This window comes from Halichoerus grypus, chromosome 7, assembly GCF_964656455.1.
Source record: "Halichoerus grypus chromosome 7, mHalGry1.hap1.1, whole genome shotgun sequence".
Classification (NCBI taxonomy): Eukaryota; Metazoa; Chordata; class Mammalia; order Carnivora; family Phocidae; genus Halichoerus; species Halichoerus grypus.
The window spans coordinates 62,981,493-63,006,550 of NC_135718.1; the positions used below are offsets into that span (position 1 = coordinate 62,981,493).

At 34.7% G+C, this 25,058-nt stretch overlaps 1 protein-coding gene across 1 annotated transcript in view; it reads left to right on the forward strand.

The window, feature by feature from the left end:
- The window catches only part of TMEM26 (transmembrane protein 26), a 46,287-nt gene extending 23,969 nt beyond the window's left edge, over positions 1-22,318 (forward strand). Inside the window, exons 4-6 of the mRNA XM_036083978.2 lie at positions 379-599; positions 15,208-15,284; positions 18,249-22,318. Of these exons, the coding sequence (XP_035939871.1) occupies positions 379-599; positions 15,208-15,284; positions 18,249-18,673 (723 nt within the window). The 3' untranslated portion in view covers positions 18,674-22,318. The remainder of the gene's footprint in view (positions 1-378; positions 600-15,207; positions 15,285-18,248) is intronic.
- Positions 22,319-25,058: the final 2,740 nt, after the last annotated feature.

Below are 25,058 nucleotides of genomic sequence, written 5' to 3' on the forward strand. Positions count from 1 at the left end.
GATTTTTTTGTGATTTTAATATGGTATTTAAAAAGTTTTGCTGTTACTTTGTTACAGAGAAGAGTAAAATGAGAAATGATCTTTAAGATGTCATGAAATTGGCCCTTTAAATATCAAATGCTACAATCCTACTAGCAAGTGTGAGGTTTAAATTACTTCTTGTTATAAGGCTGCCCCTTTTTAAGGACCACGTTAGCTTTTTTTCCCCAGAGTGTCCAGTTGAAAGGAGTTTTATTTTCTTTAGTAAGTGAAGAATCATTTTCTGAAAATGACCTTCCATAAAAGCTAATTCTTGATTGAAAACCATGGTGAAGGAGGCATCTCTCTCCAAGGTGGTAGCTCACAATCTTCTCTCTCTATCACATTTTTGTTACATAGGCCAAAGGTTTTGTAAGTAACTTAACTACAGTATGTGAGAAAGTTTGGACTTTGGGACTCCATCAGACATTCCTGTTAATGCTCATAATTGGAAGATGGCTTCTACCCATTGGAGGAGGGATCACTCGGGACCAACTCTCTCAACTTCTCCTTATGTTTGTGGGGACAGCTGCTGACATACTGGAATTCACAAGTGAGACCCTGGAAGAACAAAATGTGAGGTAAGCAGGCCTACAAGGTCAGGCCTCCCACACTTGTCTATTTGTTCTATTATTTATATTCTGCACAAATAAGGATTTTCAGTCTATTATATGTCCAATGATAGAATCATAGAATTTCCTAATGTTCAGATGCATATTAGGTACCAGCCCAGTTTATATGTATATATATCTGAACTTCCTGCTAAAGAAAAAGGGCAAATAATATTTCCTTTGGGTGAGAACAGAAAAGCTCTACACGTCTGCATGACCATGGGTTAGGTGGGGCCATGGTTGTTAGAAAACCTTCAGGAGGTGGAATGATCATCCATTGCTCCTCTCTTATGTTCTCAAGTGTCCTGGAATGTTGCCAATCATAAAATTCTCTTCTAGAGCACAGCATAGCTATAAGTCCAGGAAAACACCTAGAAAAGACATAGAGAAATCTCTCCTCTACCTAGTTGGGAATTTATATTTCCTGGTGGGAATGGAGAATGGGGCAGATTAAGTTTATTTTACTAAATTTTATTTTTAGTCAGTTTTATTCAAAGTGCCTAAAGGCCTTCTGGTATAGATGCCTATAAATTAAAACTTATTGAGTTGGTACTTTTATTTTTGCCACAAGCAAATAAACTCAGAATCCATGATCACATCTGTTTATGGAAACACTTTCTTACCTTTAGGGATTTAAGTCTCAGTGCCTGAATGTACTTTCAGCTTGGGTTGTTTTGCGATATGCTATAAAAATAAATTGCAATGAAGCTGGCTCTTAATGCTACAGTTTACTTTATGCTGTGTTTCTCAAATAACGAAACATAAAGCCGAGCAAAATACACTAACTTACTGAGTAAACTTAGTATCCTAATTATAGCACAAAGTATATCTGTAACCAGAGGTTACCTTTACATGATCATTTCCCGTTTCATTTATACTAATTTTTCTTATACTTTATTAAGTAGACATAGAATTTTAAAAAGAATCTAATTTAAGTTGATCCATTGTCCTCAAAACATTGATGTTAATTTTGTAACTTTAATACCTAATATTTGGTCAGTGCTGTGCATTGTAAACAAATTCTCAGATACTTTAAAACACTTGTAATATAATGGGGTTACAAGAAAAACATGAAGAAATCATAACCAAGCACATAAAAACAGTAAATAACTACAGGCACAGTGACAGGGACATAAAAATATAACTATGACTAGCTATACCTATATAGAAATAAACACATACATGCTAAATATCTAGTGAGATGGGAGAGATATGGGGTAGGAAATGGAATATTCTGGAAGGATATGTTTTGTGGGGCTGGTAATTAAAATGTGAGAAATGCCAAATCCGGCTACTTAAATGGTCTGTTTATTAGGTCCATCCACAAATGACACCAAGGTGCATTTTATAGATCAGTATTTGCCAATAGATGTTAAATATTCAATGTTAATCATTAAAATCTTAATTTCCCAGAAAAAAAATCTTTGAAAATCATGAGGTATTTATTCATTCATCAACTGTAGATTGATTATCTGATATGTACCAGGCAATGTGCTGGGTGGAGATTGGGGAGCAAATGGTAAGTGGTGAGAGAAATTCTGGACACACCGTCCTCTCCCAACCCAGGTGATTTCAATTCAGCAATTTCTTCTGCCACCTACAAATTAATCAAATGTTTCTAAAATCTTTTTTTTTCTCATTTTAAACTTGCATTATATCCTCAGAAGTGGTCAAATAAAGAATGCCATGGTTATTGTTTTAAAATTTATTTTCAGGCTTCATGGTCTCAGACTGAAGTCATTTTATTTTTAATATAACTGCATTGTGTCAGTGTGTAGTCTCTACTCCCTCATGTCTCCATCACTACTCAGACTCCAAAGTCAAGACCCATAAAGAACCTAGAATTTTTTCTCCCTCTTAAAACCCACCTCCTGACTTGTAATTTTGTCACTGGTTTCATCTATACTGCAAGAATTGACACTGCAAATGTCGGTCTCTTCAAAGGAGAGACAAACTCTCACACTGCGGCAAAGTTTTCCCCTTTGGACTCAAAAAAGACAATCATGAAAAATAAATTTAATGTACTCATAAAAGATGTTCACTTGTAATAGCAAAGGAGGTTACTTCATTAGAACCCACTTAGCATTACCTATTTTTACAACATTTTATCTTCTATTTTATTTTATTCCATAATTTAGGCTGACAGATTTAGGAGAAAACCTTCTATAATGCATACACTGCAACGATGTCTACCTCTCTTTCCTGCATCCTTGCTAAATACCTTAAATCCAATTTTTTTAAACTTAAGTCAATTTCTTTCCGTATGTCAACTTTAAAGTTCATTTGACTAATTCTTATGAATTTACATGGACTTGTGAGATGCTGCAAATTTTTCTTAAGAGCTTGACTTTACACACCATAAAATTCAACTATTCTAATTCTATGGTTCAATGATATTTAGTAAATTTATTGGTGTGCAACCATCATGAGAATCTAGATTCCTTGTGGCTGTTGGGAGTCAATTCTCACTCCTCCCACGACCAACCCTAAGCAACCCCTGATATGCTTTCTTTCTGTACAGTCTCCTTTTCCAGAAATTTCATGTAAGTGGGATCATAAAATATATAGCATTTTCTGTGCGGCTTTTTCACTTAGCGTGTTTTAGGATTCAGTCACACTGTTGTATGTATTGGTAGTTAGCTCCTTTTTAATTGCTGAATAACATTCCATGCATATACCACATTTTATTTATTCATTCAATAGTCAATATACATGTGTATTGCTATCTTCTTGCTATTAAAGAATGATGTTGCTTATGAACATACACTAAAATCCTTCGGAAAGATCGGTTTTCATTTTTCTTGGATCTATAGCTAGGATTAGAATGACTGGGTTTATGTTAGTACATGTTTAGCTTTTTAAGAAACTCCCAAACTGTTTGCCAAAGTGGCTGTACCTTTTTATATTCCATTCCTTCACATCCTCACCATTTTTTTCAATATTTTGATTATGACCATTCTATTGGGTTCTTGTGGTATCATATTGTAGTTTTAATTTCTGTTTTCCTAATGACTAAATGAGCGTCTTTCCATGTGCTAATTAGCTAATCCTATATCTTCCTTCAGTGAAGTGTCTGTTCAAATTTTTGCCCATTTTTTTGGTTGGATTGATTTTTTTGTTGTTGAATTATAAGAGATTGTAAGAGTTCTTTATACTCTGGACACAAGTCCTTCATTAGATACATAAATGTGAATGTGTTGTTTTTTTTTTTTTCCCAGTATACAGCTTGCTTTTCATTTTTGTCATTTAAAAAGTCTTTGCAAAAAATTTTTTAATTTAAATTCAATTTAATTAACATATACTATATTATTAGTTTCAGAGGTAGAATTTAGTGATTCATCAGTTGCATACAACACCCAGTGCTCACTAGATCAAGTGCCCTCCTTAATGCCCATCACCCAATTACCCCATACCCTCAACCCACCTCCTCTTCAGCAACCCTCAGTTTGTTTCCTATAGTTAAGAGTCTAGTATGGTTTACATCTCTCTGTTTTAAAAGAGAATATTTTTAAAAATTTTTTATAAAGTCCCATGTATCACTTTTTAAAATTTTAACTAGTGCTTTAGGAGTCATATCTAAGAAATATTTTCCTCACCCAAAATTGGAAATATTTCCCTCTATAATATTCTGACTTGACTTTTGTGTAGCATGTTGTAAGATCTAAATTTGTGTTTTATCTTATTTTGTTTTGTTTGTGGCATTATCCCAGAACATTTTTTGTCCTAGCTGAGACCAACTGTCTCTGCAATATTTGTTGAAAAGACTATCCTTTCCCTATTAAATTGCCTTGATATCTTTGTCAAAAATCAATTGGCCATATATGTAAGGGTTTTTCTAAACTTTCTATTGTATTCCATTGCTCTATATATTTATCCTTATGCCAGTACCACACTATTGTGATAACTGGAATTTTATGGTAAGTTTGAAACTAGATGTTGTAAGTCTTCTAACATTGTTCTTTTAATTTTGGGGCAGGGGGGCTATTCTAGGTCCTCTGTATTTCCATTTAAGTTTTATGATAAGCTTGTCAAATTCTACAAAATAATCCTGCTGGAGTCTTGATAAGGATTGTATTAAATTTAAGCAGCAATTTGTGAAGAAATGACATCTTAATATTAAGTCTTTTAATGTGTGAACATGAATTATCTCACCATTTATTCAGATGTTCCTTAATTTCTCTCAGCAATGTTTTGTAATTTTCAATATGTGGGTCTTGTGCTGATTTTCTTAAACTTATTCTTAAGTATTTTTTTCTTTTTGATATAATTATTTTCTTAATTTCTTAATATCATTTTCATGTTTTTTATTGCTACTACACAGAAATGCAATTGATTTTTGTATGATGATCTTGTACCCAGCAATAATGCTAAACTTCTTTATTAGTTTTGTAGATTCCTTAGGATTTTCTACTTATAGGATAATGCCATTTGTAAGTAAAGGTAGCTTTCATTCTTTCTAATGTGTATGACTTTAATTTCTTTTTCTTACCTTATTACATTGGCTAGGATTTCTAGTACAATATTAAATAGAAGTATGAGTGGGCATTTCAATCTCAAAGGGTACGCATTCTGTCTTTCACTATTAAGGATGATGTTAGGTATAGGTTTGCACAGATACACTTTGCACAGATACACAGATCAGTTGGAGGAAATTCCTATTTATTTCTAGGTTATCAAGGGTCTCTTTCTTTCTTTCTCTCTCTCTCTCTTTTCCTTCTTTCTTTCTTTTTCTTTCTTTCTTCTCCTTTTTTGGACATTGGATTTTGTTAAATTCTTTTTCTATTTTTATCAAGATTATTATGTCGTGGCTGTCTTTCATTCTATAAATATGGTATATTATATTAACTAACTTTCAGATGCTAAACCAACCTTGACTTCTTAGGATAAATCTCACTTGATTATGGTGTATAATGGTTTCAATGTATTGCTGATGTGGGTTTGCTAACATTTTGTTAATTTTTATATCTATGCTCATGAGCATATTGATCTATAGTGATATTTTCTAATGATATCTTTTTCTGGCTTTAGTATTAGGATAATACTGGACTCAGTGAATACCTCAGGAAGCATCCCTTCTTTCTTTATTTTCCAAAAGACTTTGCAAAGGATTGGTATTTACCTATGAAGCTATCTGGACCCAGGCTTTTCTTTGGGGAAGATATTTTACTACTAATTCAACATAATTATTTCATTATAAGCCTATTCAGTCATTCTATTTCTTCCTGAGTTAACTCTGATTACATTTTTCTTTTTTTATTCCTAGGAATTTTTCCATTTCAAAGAAATTATCTAGTTTTTTATATAAAGTTTTTAATATTAATTTTTATGTTATTCCTTTAAGCTTGTGTCGGTTTCTATAGGGTCACTTATTATGCCCCCTTTTATATTCTGAGTTGGTCATTTGTGTCTTCTCTCTTTTTTTTTCCTTTAGAATTATCAATTTTGTTGATCTTCTAAAATAACCAACTTTTGACTTCATTGATTTTTCTCTATTGTTATTCTGTTCTCCATTTCATTGATTTGTGCTCTGATGTTTAATTTTTCCTTCCTTCTACTTGCTTTGGATCTAATTTTCTCTTTTTTCCCTTAGTGTCTTAAGATGGAATCTTAGATTATTGATTTGAGATCTTTCTGCTTTTCTAACATGGTGTTCAAAGCTACAGATTTCCCTCTAACTATTGCTTTATCTGTGTCCCATAAGCTTTGATATGTTATCTTTTTGTTTAATATAGTTCAAAGTATTTTCCAGTATCTCCTGTAATTTATCCTTTGGCCTATGGATTATTTAGAAGTAAGCTATTTAATTTCCATATGGAGATTGCCCAAATTTCTTTCTGTTGTTTTCTATTTTAATTCTGTTGCGGTCTTTAAATTATTTTAATCCTTTTCAATTTATTGGGACTTATCTTATGGCATAGCATGTGGCCTATCCTGGAGAATGTTCTACATATGCTTGAAAATAATGTGTATTTATCTGTTGTTTGGTTGAGTGTTCTGTAAATGTCAGCTGTGTCACATTGGTTATTAGGTTATTTTACTCTTCTGTATCCTTACTTTTTGTCTAGTTGTTCTATCAGTTATTGAGAGTGGGGCATTGAAATCTTCAACTCTAATTGTTGAATTATCTATTTCCTTTTCCAATACTGTCAGTTTTTGCTTCAAGTATTTTGAGGCTCTGTTTTTAGGTGTGTATACTTTAATTTTTTAAAACATCTTCCTGAGGTAGTAACTATTTTTCATCATGAAATGTCACTCTTTTTCTCTTTAGTAATATGTCTTGTCTCAAAGTCTATTTTGTGTCATAATGAGCTTAGGTACTCTATTCTCTTATGATACTGTTGCCATGGGATATTTCTTTTTCCATCCTTGTACTTTCAAACTCTTTGTATCTTTGCATCTAAACTGTGTCCCTTATAGACTACATATAGTTGGATTTTCATCTTTTTCCCCAGTCAAACCTTGTCTTTTAATTGGAGTGTATATTAGTTTCCCAGGGCTGCCATAATGAAATACCACAAACTGAAAGTCTTAAAACAACAGAAATTTATTTTCTCACAGTCCTCAAGGCTGAAAGTTCAAATCAGTGTCAGCAGGGTTGGTTTCTACTGGAGACTGTGAGGGAGAATCTGTTTGGTGCCTCTTTCCTGGATTCTGGTGGTTGCTGGCAATTCTTAGTGTCTCTTGGCTTGTAGACACATCACTCCAATCTCTGCCTTTGTCTTCACATGGAATTCTCCTCAGTGTTTCTGTCAGTGTTTGCACATTTTCCCCTTCTTAGAGGGACACCAGTCTTTGGATTAGGACTCAAATTAATCTAATATGACTTCATCTTAACTTGTTTACATCTGCAAAGACTATTTCCAAATAAGATTACATTCTGAAGTCTAAGTAGACATGAATTTTGGGAAGACATCATTCAACATATTACAGTGTATTTATTCCATTCATATGCAATGTAACTATTGATTTGGTTGGATTTCTATCTGCCATTTTGTTATTTGTTTTTTTCTAAGTCTTAAGTCTTTTTCATTCCTGTGTTACTCATTTACTACTTTAAAAATATTTTTAACAAACAATTTTAATTGATTTTTTGTATTATTTTATTGGTAGTTACTATAGGGATTACAATATGTATTTTAAGTCTTCATATGCTACTATAAGTTAATAGCTTCATTTCTTCTCCCTCTTTTTTGCTATTATCATTACATCTTTATATGTTATAAACCAAACAATAGTTTTATAATTATTTTTATAGACTTTAATATTTTTAAGAAATTAAGAAAAGAAAACATATGACTGTATATTTATGTGTTCTCTTATATTTCCCCACAAGTTGAAGATTCTCTATTCCTTCTTGTGAATTTGAGTTACTGTCTGGTATCATTTCCTTTCAGCCTTCTTTTACAAAGGAACAAAGACTTTCTTTATTGTTTCTTCTAAGGCAAATCTGCTACCAACTAATTCTCCCAGTCTTTGTACAGAAATGTGTTTATTTTGCCTTCATGTTTCAAAAATAGTTTTGTTGGATAGAGAATTCATGGTTGTTAATTTTTACTTCAGCACTTTACATATATAATTCCACTGTATTCTGGCCTTCATTATTTCTGATGAGATGTTAACTATTTTTGTTGTTGTTGTTGTTACCCAGTACAAGCTGAGCCATTTTTCTTTTGCTGTTTTCAAGATTTTCTCTTTCTTTTTGACTTTCAGTCATTTGACTGTGATGTATGTAGGTGTAGTTCTCCTTGCCTTTAACCTTACTACAACTTTGTTGATTATTGATCTTGGATCTGTAAATTATGTTTTTCCTCAAATTTAGGAATTTTCAGCCATCATCTATTCAAACATATTTTCTGGTCCATTCTCTCTTCCTTCTTCTGAGACTCATATTACAAATAAGTATGCTTAAGTGTGTTCCATAGGTTTCTGAGACTCTGTTTATTCTCCCATCTGTTTTACTCTCTTTTCATCAAATTGGATAATTTTCCTGATTTATCTTCCACATCACTGATTCTTTCTTCTACCATCTCAAATGTATATGTAGACTCAAATCGTAGAGTACGCCTACTGAATTTTTCATTTTGGGTCCCCTATTTTCAACTATAGAATTTCTATTCAATTATTTTTAGAACTTATATTTCTTTATTTAGATTATCTATTTGTTGGGTCATTGTCATCATATTTTTCTTTAATTTGTGGAACATAGTTTTATTTTATTTTTTGAACATATTTATAATAGTTGCTTTGATGCCTTTGTCTGTTAAGCCCAACATCTGGACCCCATTAGAGTCAGTTTCTATTGACTTTTTTTTTTTCCTGAGTATAGGTCAGTCATTACTGGTTTTTTGCATGCTTTATATATTTTTGGAGGAAACAGAACATTTTAGATTATATTTTGTAGCAATATATTATCCTCAAGCTTCCCCTGTACTTTAGGCTTCTTGATGTTGTTTTTGTTGTCTCAATAAATTGCCTGAACTTAATCTAAGGAATCTCTCTTCCCTTAGATTGTAGCCACTGATGGCTCTGCTTTTTTTTTTTTTTATTCCTTCTTTTGCTTGTTTGTTTTTAGCATGGCCTATTGGGGTTATACCTATAACTACACAGCTTGTGATTAGCCAATGATTTGGACAGGATTTGTAATCAAACACTTCAAGCCCTTATGACCTACACCCTCTGCCAATGGATCTGTGTACGGGTTGGATAGCACATTTAAATTCAGAAAGTTTTCATATATACTCGGTTTTCAATTTCCACTGGGTTTTCTTGGATCTTCCTGGCACATGTCTGGTGTACATGAAGCTCTTATCTAGCCCATCTAAGGCTCTCTTATTTTCAAAATCTCTCCATTAAAATTCAAGTTAGTCTACCATTCACCCCAACTGGGATTGCAACCATAAAGTAGCAAGGCTGTGGGCTCTCCCATTCATTTCCAACCAAGTTGATTACTCTTACTGACCACACCTCTAAGCATAAGATTTCACAATCTACTCCAAGCCAAGTCAGCACACTGTGGCCATGAGGGGCCTCTGGTTTTCATTGTCAAACCCTCCCCGATAAAACTACTACTCTGACTGACCAAGACAGCCTTAACATTCCTCTCAGTTTGATTAAACTTTCAAAAGGCTGTTGCAACTAATGAATTGTTGAACACTACATCAAAAACTAATGATGTACTATATGTTGGCTAACTGAACAGAATAATAATAATAAAGAATAGTTTCATGAAAAAAATTAAAAATAAAATCTTTTAAAAAATTTTAAGTAAAATGAGGATAATGGTATTAAATAAAAAAAATTTTAAAAAGGTCTGTTGCTGAGTATAGACCTTTGAATTCCCTTTCTTTACAAAATTTACTTTAGAAAACTTGCAGTTATAAGTTCTTTCTCTGCCCCTTTGAGATTAAGTCTTCTCCCAGGCTCTTTCTTGTTTTACTACCCAGAAATCTTTCTAATGGATGTAAGAGTCATCCCTTTGAAATATGATCATCAAGAAAGGTAGCACCCCTATCTCTTGGTCTCTTTGTGATGTTAGAAGCCTAACTTATGTTGGTGCCAATTATCAAACATACAAAAAAATGGTCCAATCATGTTGACCAATCTCCCCCTCTAATGTCCTCTAGTACTTTTGCACTAGCTCACTCCAGTGCTTCAAAACTCTCTTGCCTTTTGTTTCAGTAGGGGTGAACTCAATATTTCTCTCCTTTTGCAATAGTCTTTAATAAAGTCTTCCTTGCCTGTTTAACTCTGATGCAATTTTTCTTTAACATAGCCAAGCTGGAGCGGTGTGAAAATATCCCATGGACAAGAATGCCTCAAACTCCCACTCTTCTTAACTGAAGTTCTACCCGTTTCTCATAAATAAATGTTACTCGGTTTGTTATTTGCCTTTGATTGATTTTCAGAGATCTGAAGCGGTTATTTTTGACAATTTGTCAAGTATGTTTGTTACAGAGAGGTTTTGCTGAACTTTTCATTCTGCTACAGCCATCCTCCAACATTTTTAACAATTCTGAATTTCAGTATCACTGCCAGGAAGAGCCAACTGGTTATTCACACATTTAAAGATAATCTTCAATGTGCAGTCTTTTTTTGAACACAGATCATTTATTAAGGAGAAAAAAATCTGTTCTTATAACATTACTGTTATCTCACTGTATTTGACCACACAAAGGAGAATTTTCCTATGTTTACACTGTGTTTGTTTTTCATTTAACTCTTTTTGCTTTTCTTCTGGGGTAGGTTAATACTTCATTTTCTCATTTTCTTTCTCTCTCTCTCTCCTCTATCTTTTTTCCTTCTCTGAAGAGGTTTGTTGGATGATTTTCTAAAAACTAGGTGAATTAGGGGAGTCTGAGTGGCACAATCAGTTAAACTTCCAACTCTTGGTTTCAGCTTAGGTCATGATTTCAGGGTTGTGAGATTGAGTCCTATGCCAGGGCTCTGCACTCAGTGTGGAGTCTGCTTGAGTTTCTCTCTCCCTCTCCTTCTGTCCCTCTCCCTGTACTCACACACACTCTCTCTCTAAAATAAATAAATAAGTCTTTAAAAAAATAAAAATAAAAATGAGGTGAATTCTATCCACTGATTATCTCCTATCTACAGGAACATTTACATGTACAAAAAGAAATAGTTAAACAAATTAGCAATGTATGACTTTATTTTTACTTTACACCCAATAAATTTGGTGCACTGATCTACCAAATTCAATCTTTTATCCTCCTAATTTTCTAAGCAGAGAAATGATACTCACATATATAATTATATTTGTCAAGATCTTTTGTCTCTTTATGAATAGAGTCCATTGTCTGCTTACATGCTTCTCAGTTGACATTTATGAAGACATTACACATGAGAAAATAGGGTGAGACAATTAGGGGAGACAGTTACACAATGGAGATAATGTTGGATAAATTCACTCCAAAATTCCTTCACATTTTGAGTGATTGCCGTTTAAGCTCGGTGATTCATTTACTTTCCTTTTAACCTTCCCGAGTAACTTTTACTATCTGACTTAGTACAAATTTGTCTGCTTCAGAAATTTTCTGGCCATTTTTTTCCAAAGTTATTTTTGATAAATTTACTAATATGTTTCTCAACACTCACATTTTCCTATGTTTTGTGCATGCTCAGATATTTGCATGTGCAAAAGATATATGTTCATTATTGTAGTGTTAGAATCTGGCTTACTTAGGGCTAGGGATTTTTTATTATTTATTCTTATTTTGGATAATGATAGAATTAAAACACAAAGCATTTAAGAAATATGTTCACATAGTAAAAATACCACTGCTACCATTACTGTTGCTGCTGCTGCCACTATACTACTAGATAATGGTCATTCATCTGTTTCTGTGGTCCAAGTACTGTTATAAGGGTTTTAGTTGTGCTAAGTTACTTAGACTTTACAAAACACTATGAGGTAGATACTATCATTATCACCATTTTATAAGCTGAACTGTGGCAGGCAAGAGAAGTTGAGAAAATCTCAAGGTTACATGGTAATAAAAAACAACACCTAACTTGCATAATTAGTCTGTTTTGAGTGCTGTTCTAAGAACTTTATATGCTTAATATATTTTTATAATGTACTTAATATAATTATCATATAAAATCTAGGAGCTATTAAATTATTATTGTTATCCTCATATTGAATAGGGGTAAACTAAAGCATATAGATGTGAAATTATTTGTTCATGTTCATGTAGTCAGTAAGTATCAATCTGGGATTGGAAGCCCACATCCTATCTCTCTGGTGAAGGTTGGAGCTAGTATTTGAACTCCAGCAACCTGCCACCAGACCTTATGCTTTACCACTGATTTCTGCTGCCTTGCAGACAAATTGCACATGGGTTTTTGGTAGAATTATTGAGGTTTGGGATTAGAAGAAACTTCAAATTAGCCATCTATTGAACAATCTATTTTACATCTGTTGCAAAATCCTCTCCAGAATTTTCTCAACAAGTTTTTGTCCAGACTTTCTTTGAAAATTTTCACTAATAGAGACTATACTAACCCCAGGGCAACTCATTCCATTTTGAGTTGATATTATTAGAGAGTACTTTTCTCTATTGTGATAAAATTTGCATTCTTATAGGCACCACTGAAATTCTTTGAATCTGAATTGGACTTCTGAAGTCACAAGAAATAAGTTTAATTCCTTTTCCACATGATAGCCTTTTAAATATATGAAACTTCTTTAGCTATTCCACATATAACATGGCTCTGAAATCTCTATCCTAGCCTCTCTCTTTTGGACCAAAAACTTTATAAATTTTCCTCCTAAAACATAAAGCACAATACATAATATTTCTGATATATTCTGAACATTATAAAATACAGCAGGGCTAAAACTTTCTGTTTCCTTTATGGAAATAGTATAGTACCGTGGTTAAAAGGGTGGATGCTGAAACAAGCTATCTAGTTCTGACTTTTGCTTCCAACATTTACAACCACATTACTTTGGACAACTAGAGTTTCTACAACTCTATGCCTCAGTTTCCTCACTGGTCAAATAGGGATAAGTATAACTATTTTGTAAAATTGGTATGAGGATTAAGTGTGATCATAGTTAAACCATTAGAAAACTTCCTGAAACAGCATGAGCTCAGAAACTGTAGGTAAAATTATTTAAAAATTCAGGCACTTACTGGAAGTCCATTATGTATAGACATTGACATTGCAAAGATGGAAAAAAGTTATAGACTGCATTCCCTAGGTATCTCCACTTAAAATTCTAGACTTTATACTTCTTATGAAATGACCTATGATTGCATTTGATTTTGGAAAATCATAAATCCATGTCATACTGTAGACTTAAAATTAGATAATAGTAAGGGAAAATCCTTGACCCTTTTTTATGGCAGCTGCTGTGAAATGTTACCTCTTCTGTCCTATTCTAGGTCATCCAGTTACATCTTGTCAAGATCTTTTGAGATCCTGATTGTGTCTTCTGGGGTAATGGTTTCCCATCCAACCTCCATGTCATATGTGCATATGAGAAGCCTTCCATCAATGTGGCAACCAAGTCATTGGTGAAATGTGAAGTGGAATAGAATCAAAGGCAGAGCCTGCAGCAACCCTTAGAGAGCTCCCTTTGGGGAGTCGTTTACACCGTTAGGAATCCACCTAACTGTGCTTACACCCAGAACATTTCTTAATCTTCTTAATAAGAACACTGCGGGAGGCTTTTTCACCAGCCTTATTTAAACCCAAATGTCTAATATTAATTCATATATCATTACTTGCTTGGTAATCCTAACTCTATTGAAGAGAGAGAGAGAGAGAAAATCTTAGTATGCTGAGTGTAACTGTTCCAAGTAACCTGTGCGAATTCCTAGTAATTATTGTCTTCTATAAGGGCTTTCAGAAATCTTCTAAATAACCACTTATATAACCTAACTAGGGATTAATAGTAAATGTGCCTTTTGTAGTTTAAGATACACTTCTGCTTCATTTTGAAAATTAAGACTTTGTTTATTTATTTTGTCGTCACCCTTGTCTCTGCCACTAACTGCCAAGATAATGATGGCTTAGAAATATCATTTACAATTTCTCTCATAGTCTTTGAGATCTAATTTTTCCGGACCTCAATACTTGAAGCATTTAAAGATATCCCTTACAACCACCTCATTTATTTTGGTTTCAACTTCTCCTCCCTGATGCCTTTCTATCCCTTTCCAATCTGAAAATCCCTCTTGACAGAGAAGTTGGCAATAAAATCTGCTATTATACCACTAATCTCAAATTGCTAACTTCCTTTGTATTTTCGCTAAAAAAATAACTTTGATATTTCTTTTATATCCTTTCTATTTGTATAACATCTATTCTTTCTGACTTCAGTCTTCAAGACCATTCTCCTAGGTCGATGATATTTGTATATTTGTATATTTGCCAAGTATGGCCCTTCTTTTGTACATTCAATAATTCCTTCCACAAATAATTGTTGAGTGTCTACTATTTGCTGTTCTAGGCACTGGGAATACAATAGTGAACTAAACTGTCATATTCCTTGACTTACATCCTAGTAAGTGGTGTAAATTTTTTATTATTGGATTTATCTTCCCACTTTTTTCTCCTGACTTAAGGTAGCTTTCTTTTACATGCTGAACTTTTAATTTTGGGGCATCATGTAGTCCTTTTGAGATATATTTTTAATTTAGAGTCTCATGATCTTAGAAAAAAAATTTTGTTTTTTCTTATTGAAAATTCTTGAAATCAGCCCTCTGAATTTCTTAGTCAAAGTCTAACATTTTCCCTAGCATCTATCTCCAATAATGTTTCCATGATTTTGTAAAACTAAGAACAACAATATGGGACAAAGAGGCTTGGCCATAATTTACACAGATGTTGGCACATGTGAAAGTTGGATTTTAAGTCTCAGAGTTTTTTTTACTTCTTCATTATTCCATTATAATCGTGAATGGATTTTTTTCATGGATTTCATATATCACCAAGATATTTTGACAACTCTTGAGAGGTTTATTAAGGTATACTTAAATATGAGAAAAAAGAGAAAATACTTCTTTAAAAATGATCATATTTTTATTACTAATTTAAAATTTTGTCTGCATTCTAGGAATAGTCCTGCCCTAGTCTATGCCATCCTTGTTATATGGACCTGGAGCATGCTGCAATTTCCACTTGACCTGGCAGGTAAATGTCTCGATATTTCCTCAAACAGAAAATTATAACTCTTGATTATAAACTATAATGAAGTTAAGGAGGCATTTGAGAAGATAATTATTTTTATAATTTTGATATCCCAGTGTTAGTTCCAGTTCAATTTAGAAGAAAAGTCGACAGAAACTTAGGAAAGCCGCTAGTGGATCCATTCTGGTACATGGTGAGCCTGAGATAGTTGAATGTACTGGAGCACAGCTTTACATTCACTTCAAAAAGTGGCTCCATCACATATGCATTGTAAAATCTCCCACAAATTAGTTAAGACCTTTGTGCCTCAATTTTCACCAGTGAAATGGGTTCTTGTGATGACTAAATAAGATAGAGTTTGTAAAGTGCTTAGCACAGTTGCTGGGATACAAATGTTAGCTGTTGATATTTTGGGGGCTCATTTTCATTCTTTTGTCAGACCCATGTATTAGATTATCACAGGGAGTAAGAGCAGTTTTGGGGCCACATGGAAAATTAAAATTTTCCTCAGTAGTGGCCCTTGATATTCCATTGGTCCTATTAATAAATACATAAACTTCTAAGACTTTGTAAGAAGAAACTGTTTTCCAAGCATATCATACTAGTGATGATCTAGACCTGCACTGTCCAATACAGTATCCACTAGCCACACACGGCTGTTTAAATTTAAATTTAAATTAATTAAAATTAAATGAAATTAAAAGTTCAGTTCCTCAGTCACACTAGCCACAATTCAAGAGCTCAACTGCCACATATGGGCTACTGTAGTAGGCAGAGCATTAGGCAGAACATTTTTACCATCACAGGAAGTTCAATTGAACAACATTGATCTGGAGTCATCCCTTAACTTCCAGGAAAGATACCTGGAATTCTGACTTGAGAATTCTCCAGGATGCCACTTTACTCTGAAGAAATTCTAGGATTTAATAATTACATTTTCCTTAAACCTGACTTCTTTTTTTTTATGGCACCCTCCTCGATGGACTCAGGATTTAATCTTTTCTGCATCTTCTTTTGGCTTACTTTAATAGGCCCAGAGCTTTCAGAAGCAATTTTAGAATTTAGCAAACACTCTCTGAAACAAAATTGTCACCAGAATAGATGGAAAGAGTGGCTGTGGTTTTTTAGAAATACCCAAAATTTAATTACTAGTTAACAATTACAAACAAATGTATGCCAATAACACACACACACACACACACACACACACAATTTTGTCGAAATGTGCCCAATCTATACCTCTTGATCAGGTGGTGCTTCCTGACAGAATATTAGGTATCATCACTTTAGATGTTGAAGAACAGTCTTAGAAGGTCCCCTTGGAACTATTTCCTGACCCTAACTTCTTAAGAGAGGCCACTCTTGAGGCACCTGGGTGGCTCAGTCAGTTAAGCATCTGACTCTTGGTTTCGGCTCAGGTCATGATCTCAGGGTTGTGGGATCAAGCCCCGTGTAGGGTTCTGCCTTCAGCATGGAGTCTGCTTGAGATTCTCTCTCACCATTTCCTTCCAACCCCCCCCCAAAATAAATAAATAAATCTTTTCTTTTTAAAAACAGAGAGGCCACTATTGGTCTTATGTTGGTGTTTCTTTTGTCATTCACTCTGCTGATCCTCACCCTCCTATATCTTGTGGTTTATAGCCTTGCTAAGAAAATTTTTATTTGGGAAAGAAATTTTGTAAACTTTCAGGGGTGCTAATGTTATGCAGCTGTTTGAAAAACAAAGACCAAATGTTACTTCTGACTAAATCACTATTGTATTTTCCAACAAACAGTACATTATGTTCACCCATATCAAAGCAGCTTCATAATATTTGCAGGCTCCAGTAGATGAAGGCATTCTTTGTTTGAAAATTCCAAATGGAAGGCTTCATTATTATAAAGGATTATTTTATGCCCTTGACCTTGAATTAAATTAGCATTTTAGAAATTAAAACAAAAAGGTTCATCTGTTGATTGGGCCTCCTTTTGTTCAACTGGAAAATCAGTAATTATATCCAGTGTTTCTTGTAAACTGTGAAACAAAACCATAAGGCATTAGCCAAAATAAAATAACAATGGCATTTATTTTGGGCTTTTGTCCCCCACCATTAGAAAAATATGTTTAACGTGAATTAAGTTTGAATTTGAATTATAAACACTTGCATTTCCACAACATAATTTACAAGTATGGCTGAGTGAGTCAACCAGGAAACAGGTAGATCCCAAAGGGAGGATTCAGAAGGATCTGGGCCATGTATCTATACTCTGTTCCATCTCCCAAACTCAGCAGTCAGCTAAGTCATTCATTATCCCAAGGGAAAGAGAGAAGTGAGAAATCAGAGAGGAGCCAGGGGTGTTACTCTAATGGAAACAAAAAAAAGCCAGTGAATAGGGGCCCCTCTCCTCACAGACATCATTGTTACCTTGGTTTTCAAAGGAAGAAACTGGGGCCCAGGAAGGTTAAGTAACTTGGCCAGCATCTTGCTAAAACAAACAAACAAAACAAAACAAAACAAAAACAAAAAAACGAGGCAGGCAGGCTACCTGGCTTGAGGTCTAAAATGCCCTGCTGTGCTCTCTCTCTACACCGCAGACCCCAGGGACAGCCAAGGTGGTTTCTCGGGTTCTTCATTCTCTCTAGCCCAGTTGATTGTGCTTTCCCCAGGATGGGGACTAGAAGGTGATCTAAAATTTGTGACATGGAGGGAAACCCGAGGACTGCCTTTCTTTGGTGTGTTTTATTGAAATTACAACAGATTATTGATTTTAAAAATAAAATGACCAGGGATGTTAAGTGGTTAAGGGGTGGCTAAGGGTGGTGTTCAATGTTAAGGGTGGTCTCACTTGTCCCCCACCCCAAAATTAAATTATAGAATCACTCCCAACTGTTAAGTAGCACAGCACCCATAGTTGATGACTTGTCCCCATTTCATACTGTCTTACACGTTTCAGAAGGGCGCTAATTGGTCTGCCTTGTGTTCTCAGTACAGCATGTCGTCTGCCCCTTGTCGGTGGCAATGAGGGGGTTCCCCAGCTTCTTCTTTTGCCAATACAGCGCCGATCTGTGGAACATTGGAATCAGCATCTTCATACAAGACGGCCCCTTCCTCGTCGTGCGTCTCATATTGATGACCTACTTCAAAGTGATAAACCAGATGCTGGTGTTCTTTGCCGCCAAGAATTTCCTTGTGGTGGTGTTACAACTCTACCGCCTGGTGGTGTTGGCGATGGATGTCCGCAATTCCTTGCTACGTCAGCCGGGAAGCCTGAAAGCAAAGCACCTCTGCCCCTGTGAAAGCACCGCCAGTGGGCTCTCACCTGGAGATCCGGAGAGCGGCTCAAAGGCGGATTTGGGGGTACCCTTGCAGGCCTTGCCAGTCACCCCCAAGGACTCTCAAGCCACCCCGTAGCTCCTTACTGACTGCGGCCGGCAGCTAGAACGTTTGACTTTCTGGTCCTTCTTACAGACAGAATCTCCTCTCTCTCCCTCTTTTTTTAACTTTGGCATATAATAATTTTCCAAAGAACAACATAAAAAGTGATCTTAAACCAAAGCTGAGGAATTTTCTTTTTTTCAACTGAACGGAAAGAACTTTGATTAGTGGCTATCGCTACAACTTCTGTGCGATTGTATCAGATGTTATAGTTGTTCAACGACGAAGTGATTTGTTTGTCTTGAACTGTTTGAAGAGCTATGGACAGGGTTACAGTGACATGCCCTCAAAAGATTTAGTGCAGACAAACTGTCACGGCTGTTACCTGAAAATAGAGAAGCTTTGAACTTTGGCTCCATTGTCAGACTATCTCATCTGATCTTTTCTGCCATGTCCCTGACATCAAAAAATGTACATTCAGTGAATGCAGAACAAATGAAGGGAAAAGTTCTTTTAAAATTACCTCACTGTGAGCTGGAAGCAGTGAAAATCTCTGCCCAGCTTCCATAGCATTGAGAGCCCTCTCCATCGCTGCACAGACCTTCCCAGGAAAATCATTTTTCTGGGCTGATGTGGTATTCTGTCATGGCGCATATGCTCTTACAGAAATTTTATTGCTTTTGGCTTGGGCGCTGCAAAATTCACAGCAAGCCATTTTGGTTGTGAGGCAGGAAATACTGGTAATGCTAGCAAAGTCACAATTTCCACTCTGAAACATGATTTGCGGTATTCGTCAGTATTTTTCTTAACTCTACCATTTTCTATATTGCCAAGTCAAATTATGTGGTCTGATGCAAGGAAGCACCAAAGCAGGGAGTAAAGGTGTTTCAGGCCCTTTAAGTGTTACCCTAGTTTCTGGAGCTGGTCAGCGGTAGATGGAACTCCTCCGAACTGCCACTATGGGAAACTGAGTCGGCCTTTGGCCTCCGGGAAGGTGTCGGGGATGGAAGCTTGCATCAGCCCGACACGCAGCCAACAGCCCTTGACTGGTGACGGGGCGCAGAACACACCACGGCATTGTGGAAATCAGGAAATTTGCTTTTCTTTCCTGCATTAAGACTTCACCTCCTCAGTGTTGAAATAGCCATACTTTCCCCTTACATAGCTCTGTACTTTCCAGATGGAGGTCATTCAGAACATTTTTAAATGATTTTTGCTGTTAAAGATACAGTGTGAAAATTTACCTGACTGTATAGCAGTGATTACATTTGAGGCAAGAAGTTCTGAAGCTGTTTTTTTAGGGTTCAAAGCATAATTCCTCCTTGTTAGTATGCTGAGGAATTCAAAGGGACATGAAAGATAAGACCGAGTAGGACCTTAAATTGGGTGTGACCGTTTGGCAACCAATGGGGACAATTTTATCTATAAATCTGTGTGACAGGATATCTGTTCAAAATATTTGATTCAAAGTTTCATAGGCAAATTCTATTTTTATACAGAGAAATTAATATTTTCTACTCCCTGGCTTTTTCAGCGTCTGATAGCATGTTTCTGTTTCTTCCGTTTCTTCCTTGTGTTTCTAATTTTAACAATATGATGATTGTAAAATTACACGAGATGAGTGGAATACATTTATAATTTTCATAATAATTTTATGAACGCTAAGATCAGGAAATTATATTTATATAGGGTAAAGAACTTGACAACTTTTAAGGGCATGTTATTTAAAATGCTTAGCAATTGGAAGCAAAATAATAAGTGCTACTATTTATAAAAACGCCTCGGCAGAATCTGTTTTTCTGTTGATTATTTTATGTTGAACGTTTTCCTCCGCAACATGTATGTGCTGCTTATTATTGCAGATTTGCTCATGGCACACTTTTCATGTTTTAATTTTTTTCTTCCAGCAAAACAAACATTGAACATCTAAAAATAGATAAACTATAAAGTAGTACGACTGTTGCAAGGATATTTTTAAACATTTTCAAATCTGAGACTTGGCTTGGCTTTGTGAATGAGTTCCTAGTGTTTCAGTGAAGTATTTTGTAATTAGCACTCCTCCAAAAGCCTGGGAAATGGGGAAGTCCAGAGTCTGGCTTTACTTAGCATTCCAGGAAGGCAAAGAGCACGGAGGACCATCTCAGCAATGAATGGTGGCAGAAATAGACACACACTCGACAAGGTTTTCCAGGAAAATCTGCGAAGGGCATCATTCATTAACCTAACTGCTGGGACCGCTACTCTCTAGCGCTATTTTTATAGCAGAAAAAAAAATCTGTAGTCATTTAGTTTATTTAAAAACAAAACCTAAATCCAGGTTGTGTCTCTAGGACCCCAGATGAAAAGAGTTAAACTTGTATTCAGTTAATTGTCTGTTTTTATTCTGGATTGCTAAACACTGCAGTGTTTGAAAACAGCCCAGCGTTTGCTATAAAGTGGTTAGAACAGCAGTTACCATACGTATATTGACGTCCCGGGACCTGCTTCCATGGTATGTGTAATCAGATAACTATTCAGATCATATGTACAACATGTCACAGGCCATACCTCTCTACGCTCACAGACCCACAACACGTTTGTGGTGATGTCATTATTGTTGTGGTGGTTGTTACCTAAATGCTTGACGGCAGCTCAATCAAATGTCCTTCCTCAAAACATCCCATTCTACTTGTCAGGAAACACAAGGTACATGTTTTAATGATGCTGCATGGAAACATACCTTATAACCATGGCATAGGTTTTCTTCTGACCCTGACTACATGAGTCCCAAAGGACATGACTTCCCATTACAAGATCCGTAAACTGTCTTTATCTTTCATTAGTCTGTGAATTTTTATTTAAGCTGGAACTGCTAACATAGGAAAATAAAAATTTGTATTGGCCAATAACATTCTAGCTAACCTTCCAAAATGAAGAATCTTACACAAATTTACCAGTTGGCCTTGTCGTGCTTCCACTAATATGTCGCAGCACTTCAGGCCCTGTAAGACCAGAAAGACACAGCCAAGAAACAGAAGGTTCACCACTGTAATATTAATTGTGAATTCGTGATTTAATAGAAAGCTTCCAAAGCCCCAGAAAGGCATGCATTGTAGGTGCACATGGTTTAGGTTTCCTCCCAAGTTTCAGATTTCAACACGGACATCTATTCCCTTTGGCACTTAATTTCAATGATTCTTAATCCATTCTCTTGTTAAAAGAGAGAAAGAATTACAGAAGGTCAAGCATCTGTCCACCTTCACTCTACTTTGGCCCTCGGAAAGTGAAATGCTGAAATTTATTGCAGAGTCTTAAAGACATACATTAAAAAACAACCTTGAATTATAAGAAGAGATTGCTATGTTGTTTTGTTTTGTTTTGGGGGATTGTTGGTTTTTGTTTTTGTTTTTGCTAATTTCTTTTTACTTTTGGCCATTCTGATCCATTCTTGCAAATTTCTGATTTGGGGGTAAAACTAGGCAGCTGGAGGATGTTTATAGCCCTGAGACTTCAAATAACATTCCATATGATGGGAGGAACTTTAAACAATGTTTGAATAATCAACTGCTGCAGCCTTATATTTTATGTGTGTCCATCCTCTATATCCTTTCTAGAATATTTTGTGAGAATATTTTCTCTGAATTATTTATATCGATACTATTTTGCTATGAATGACCTTTGTATTTTATTATATACATAAAGAGTTTGTGTACAACGTTATCTTGATGTCTGTTTTTTGTCTGTATTTCTTGTCTTTGTTCTCTACTGTCATTTGTTTCATTTCGTTTTTAAGCTTTGATTTTAAAAAACAGATCTATTTAGAATGTGACTAAAGTGGCATTTCAAACTAGCGAGGAAAGACTGACCAATTTTATAAACGATGTTGGGGAATTTTGTGAACCATCTGGAAAAAATAAAGTTAGATTTTTATCTCACGCAATATATAGAAATAAATTCCAGATGGATTAAAGAACTAAATATAAAAGTGAAAACTATAAAATATTAGAAGAAAATACAGGATGTGTCTTTAGCATTTGGGGAATGGGAAAGATCTTCCAAAGCAAGACATGAAACCCAGAAGCTCTGAGAGAAAAGATGGACAGGTTTTCCTACATAAAGGTTTAAAATTTCTGAATGGCCAAAGGTGTCAGAAATACATCACAATTACCCTCCTTTCTGGGGAAAAGTGTCAGTGCAGTTATACAAGAGAAATGAGAGTTATAGAAGTTAGAAAGGAGTCAAATTTATCATTTAATTGTAGAAGATTGAATCTTGAACATCCAAGAAAAGCATATAAAAACATAAGAACTATTAAAAATAATAATCTAAAATCACACCAAAATCAATGCTTTTCTATATATAAACAAACATTACATAAGATATGTATTTGAAGGAGATTTCCATTGTGATATAAAGTAGAACCATAAAATACATAGGAATAAATTTAGTAAATGTGCAAGATCCATGTAAAGAAAACTTCAAAATGATTTTGAGGACCATCAGTGGATAATTTAACAAATTGAAGGTTATATTTCTATTGGAAAGTGGTTAGTTGCCTTGGTATTTTAAAAAGCATTAATTTCTCCTAAATTGATCTATAAATTTAATAAAATCTCCACAATGACAGCAATAAGATTTTAATTTTTAATGACTACCCATGTTAATTCTAAAGATTTTATGATAAAATAAGCATGAAAGAATACCTGGAAAATATTAAAAGTAAGGAAAAAATGAGAAAGAGCTTTTAGTATATTTAAATATATTACAGAGCTACAATAACCAAGAGAATTCAATTCTGCCAGGCGGAAAAATAGAACAGAATAAGGTCAAGAAATAGACTGAAATACATAGGATTTTGATATATGATAAATCATGAGCGGGGGGTGATAAAGTTTTATAAGTGGCTTAAGGTTTTTAAAATATCAAATTAAATACCTACCTCAATCCTTATGTCCAAGACATTTCCAGATGGATCAAAGAATTAAACATTCAAAGTTAAAAAAGAAAAACATAATTGCAATGATGAGGATATTCACTAAGCAAGATAGAAAACCAGAAACCATCAGAAATGAATAAATTTCTACTTGTAAAATTAAAAAGTTTTAGAATCATAAAAATACCATAAGTGGATTCAAAAATTGAACAATGAACTGGGTAAATACTCTTGCAACAAATGTAACAAAGCATTAGTTTTCTTAATGAGCAAACAGCTTTTACAAATAAGAAAAAAAAAACCTCTGTAAAAATAAACAAAAGATATATGATTCAATGCAAAAGGAATAGTCAAGGAAATGCAAATCAAACCACAATGAAATACCATTTTTCAAATGCAGACGAAACCACAAGATACCATTTTTCAATTATTAGCTTGGCAAAGATTCAAAAATGTTTTAGGATGCTGCATTAGAGGGGCTCAAGGGAAGCAGGAATTCTTACTCATTGCTAGTGAGGATATAAATTGGAAGATGATTTGGCAGTATCAGTCAGAATTAAAAATACATTTGTCATCTGACCCAGCAACTCAACTTCTAAGGAAGTATCCTACAGATAATGTGCACAGAAATGTATGTACAAGACTGTTCAAAGCAGTATTTTCTATGGTGGAAGCATAGTGTCCATCCACAGGGTCATTATTAAATTATGAAATATCCATACTACACAACACTGTGTAGCTTCTTAAGGGAATGAAGTAGATCCATAAGTGCTGATAAGGAACAACCACTTCAATATTTTGTTAGGTAAAACTAAGGGAGGAAACTGTGAGGTTAGTGTGTTGCTCTTTTTATAAATGTTATTCATACCTTTACAAGTGGCTGGTGAACCTACAAAATGATCCCCAAGTTTCTGATGATCATAGACATTCCCACCTTTTCTGGGCTTTTTTTAGGCTTTTATACTTTTCATAGTTTGAAAGTCTTAAGTATTCATTACTTTAGTGATTTTAAAAATAACTATTAATAAAAAGAAACCTCACCAACTTACAGAGCCTTCTGCCATGTACAGACACTCTGATACCATTTTGCAAATAAAGCAAAAACATATCAGTCATTTTCACCAAGAAAATATAGACTTTGCCATTATAACTAAGAACAATCTTTAGATGCTTTAGGTGAATCAACATTAAAACCCATGTCAAATTCTGCTTGCCTTATGAAACGTCAAACCTTGGTAAATTAAATAATGAATAGATCTATAAGACCACAGAAAAATCAACCTGACCAAAATGATTCATTGGGTCTTGATGAGTACCACAGAGACTACTTTGCAATGGCCAATCTGATACTTTTATACCCCCTTACATTTATGAAGTCACCAAAAAAACCACAGAGGGATTTCACACTTGAATTACAGAGTCAAACTGATTTTCCCAGGAGAGCTAGAGAGCTGAAGGAGCCCTGAAAGAAAAGTCAGAAAGAATCTGTGCATCTGTTCCTAAGTCCGC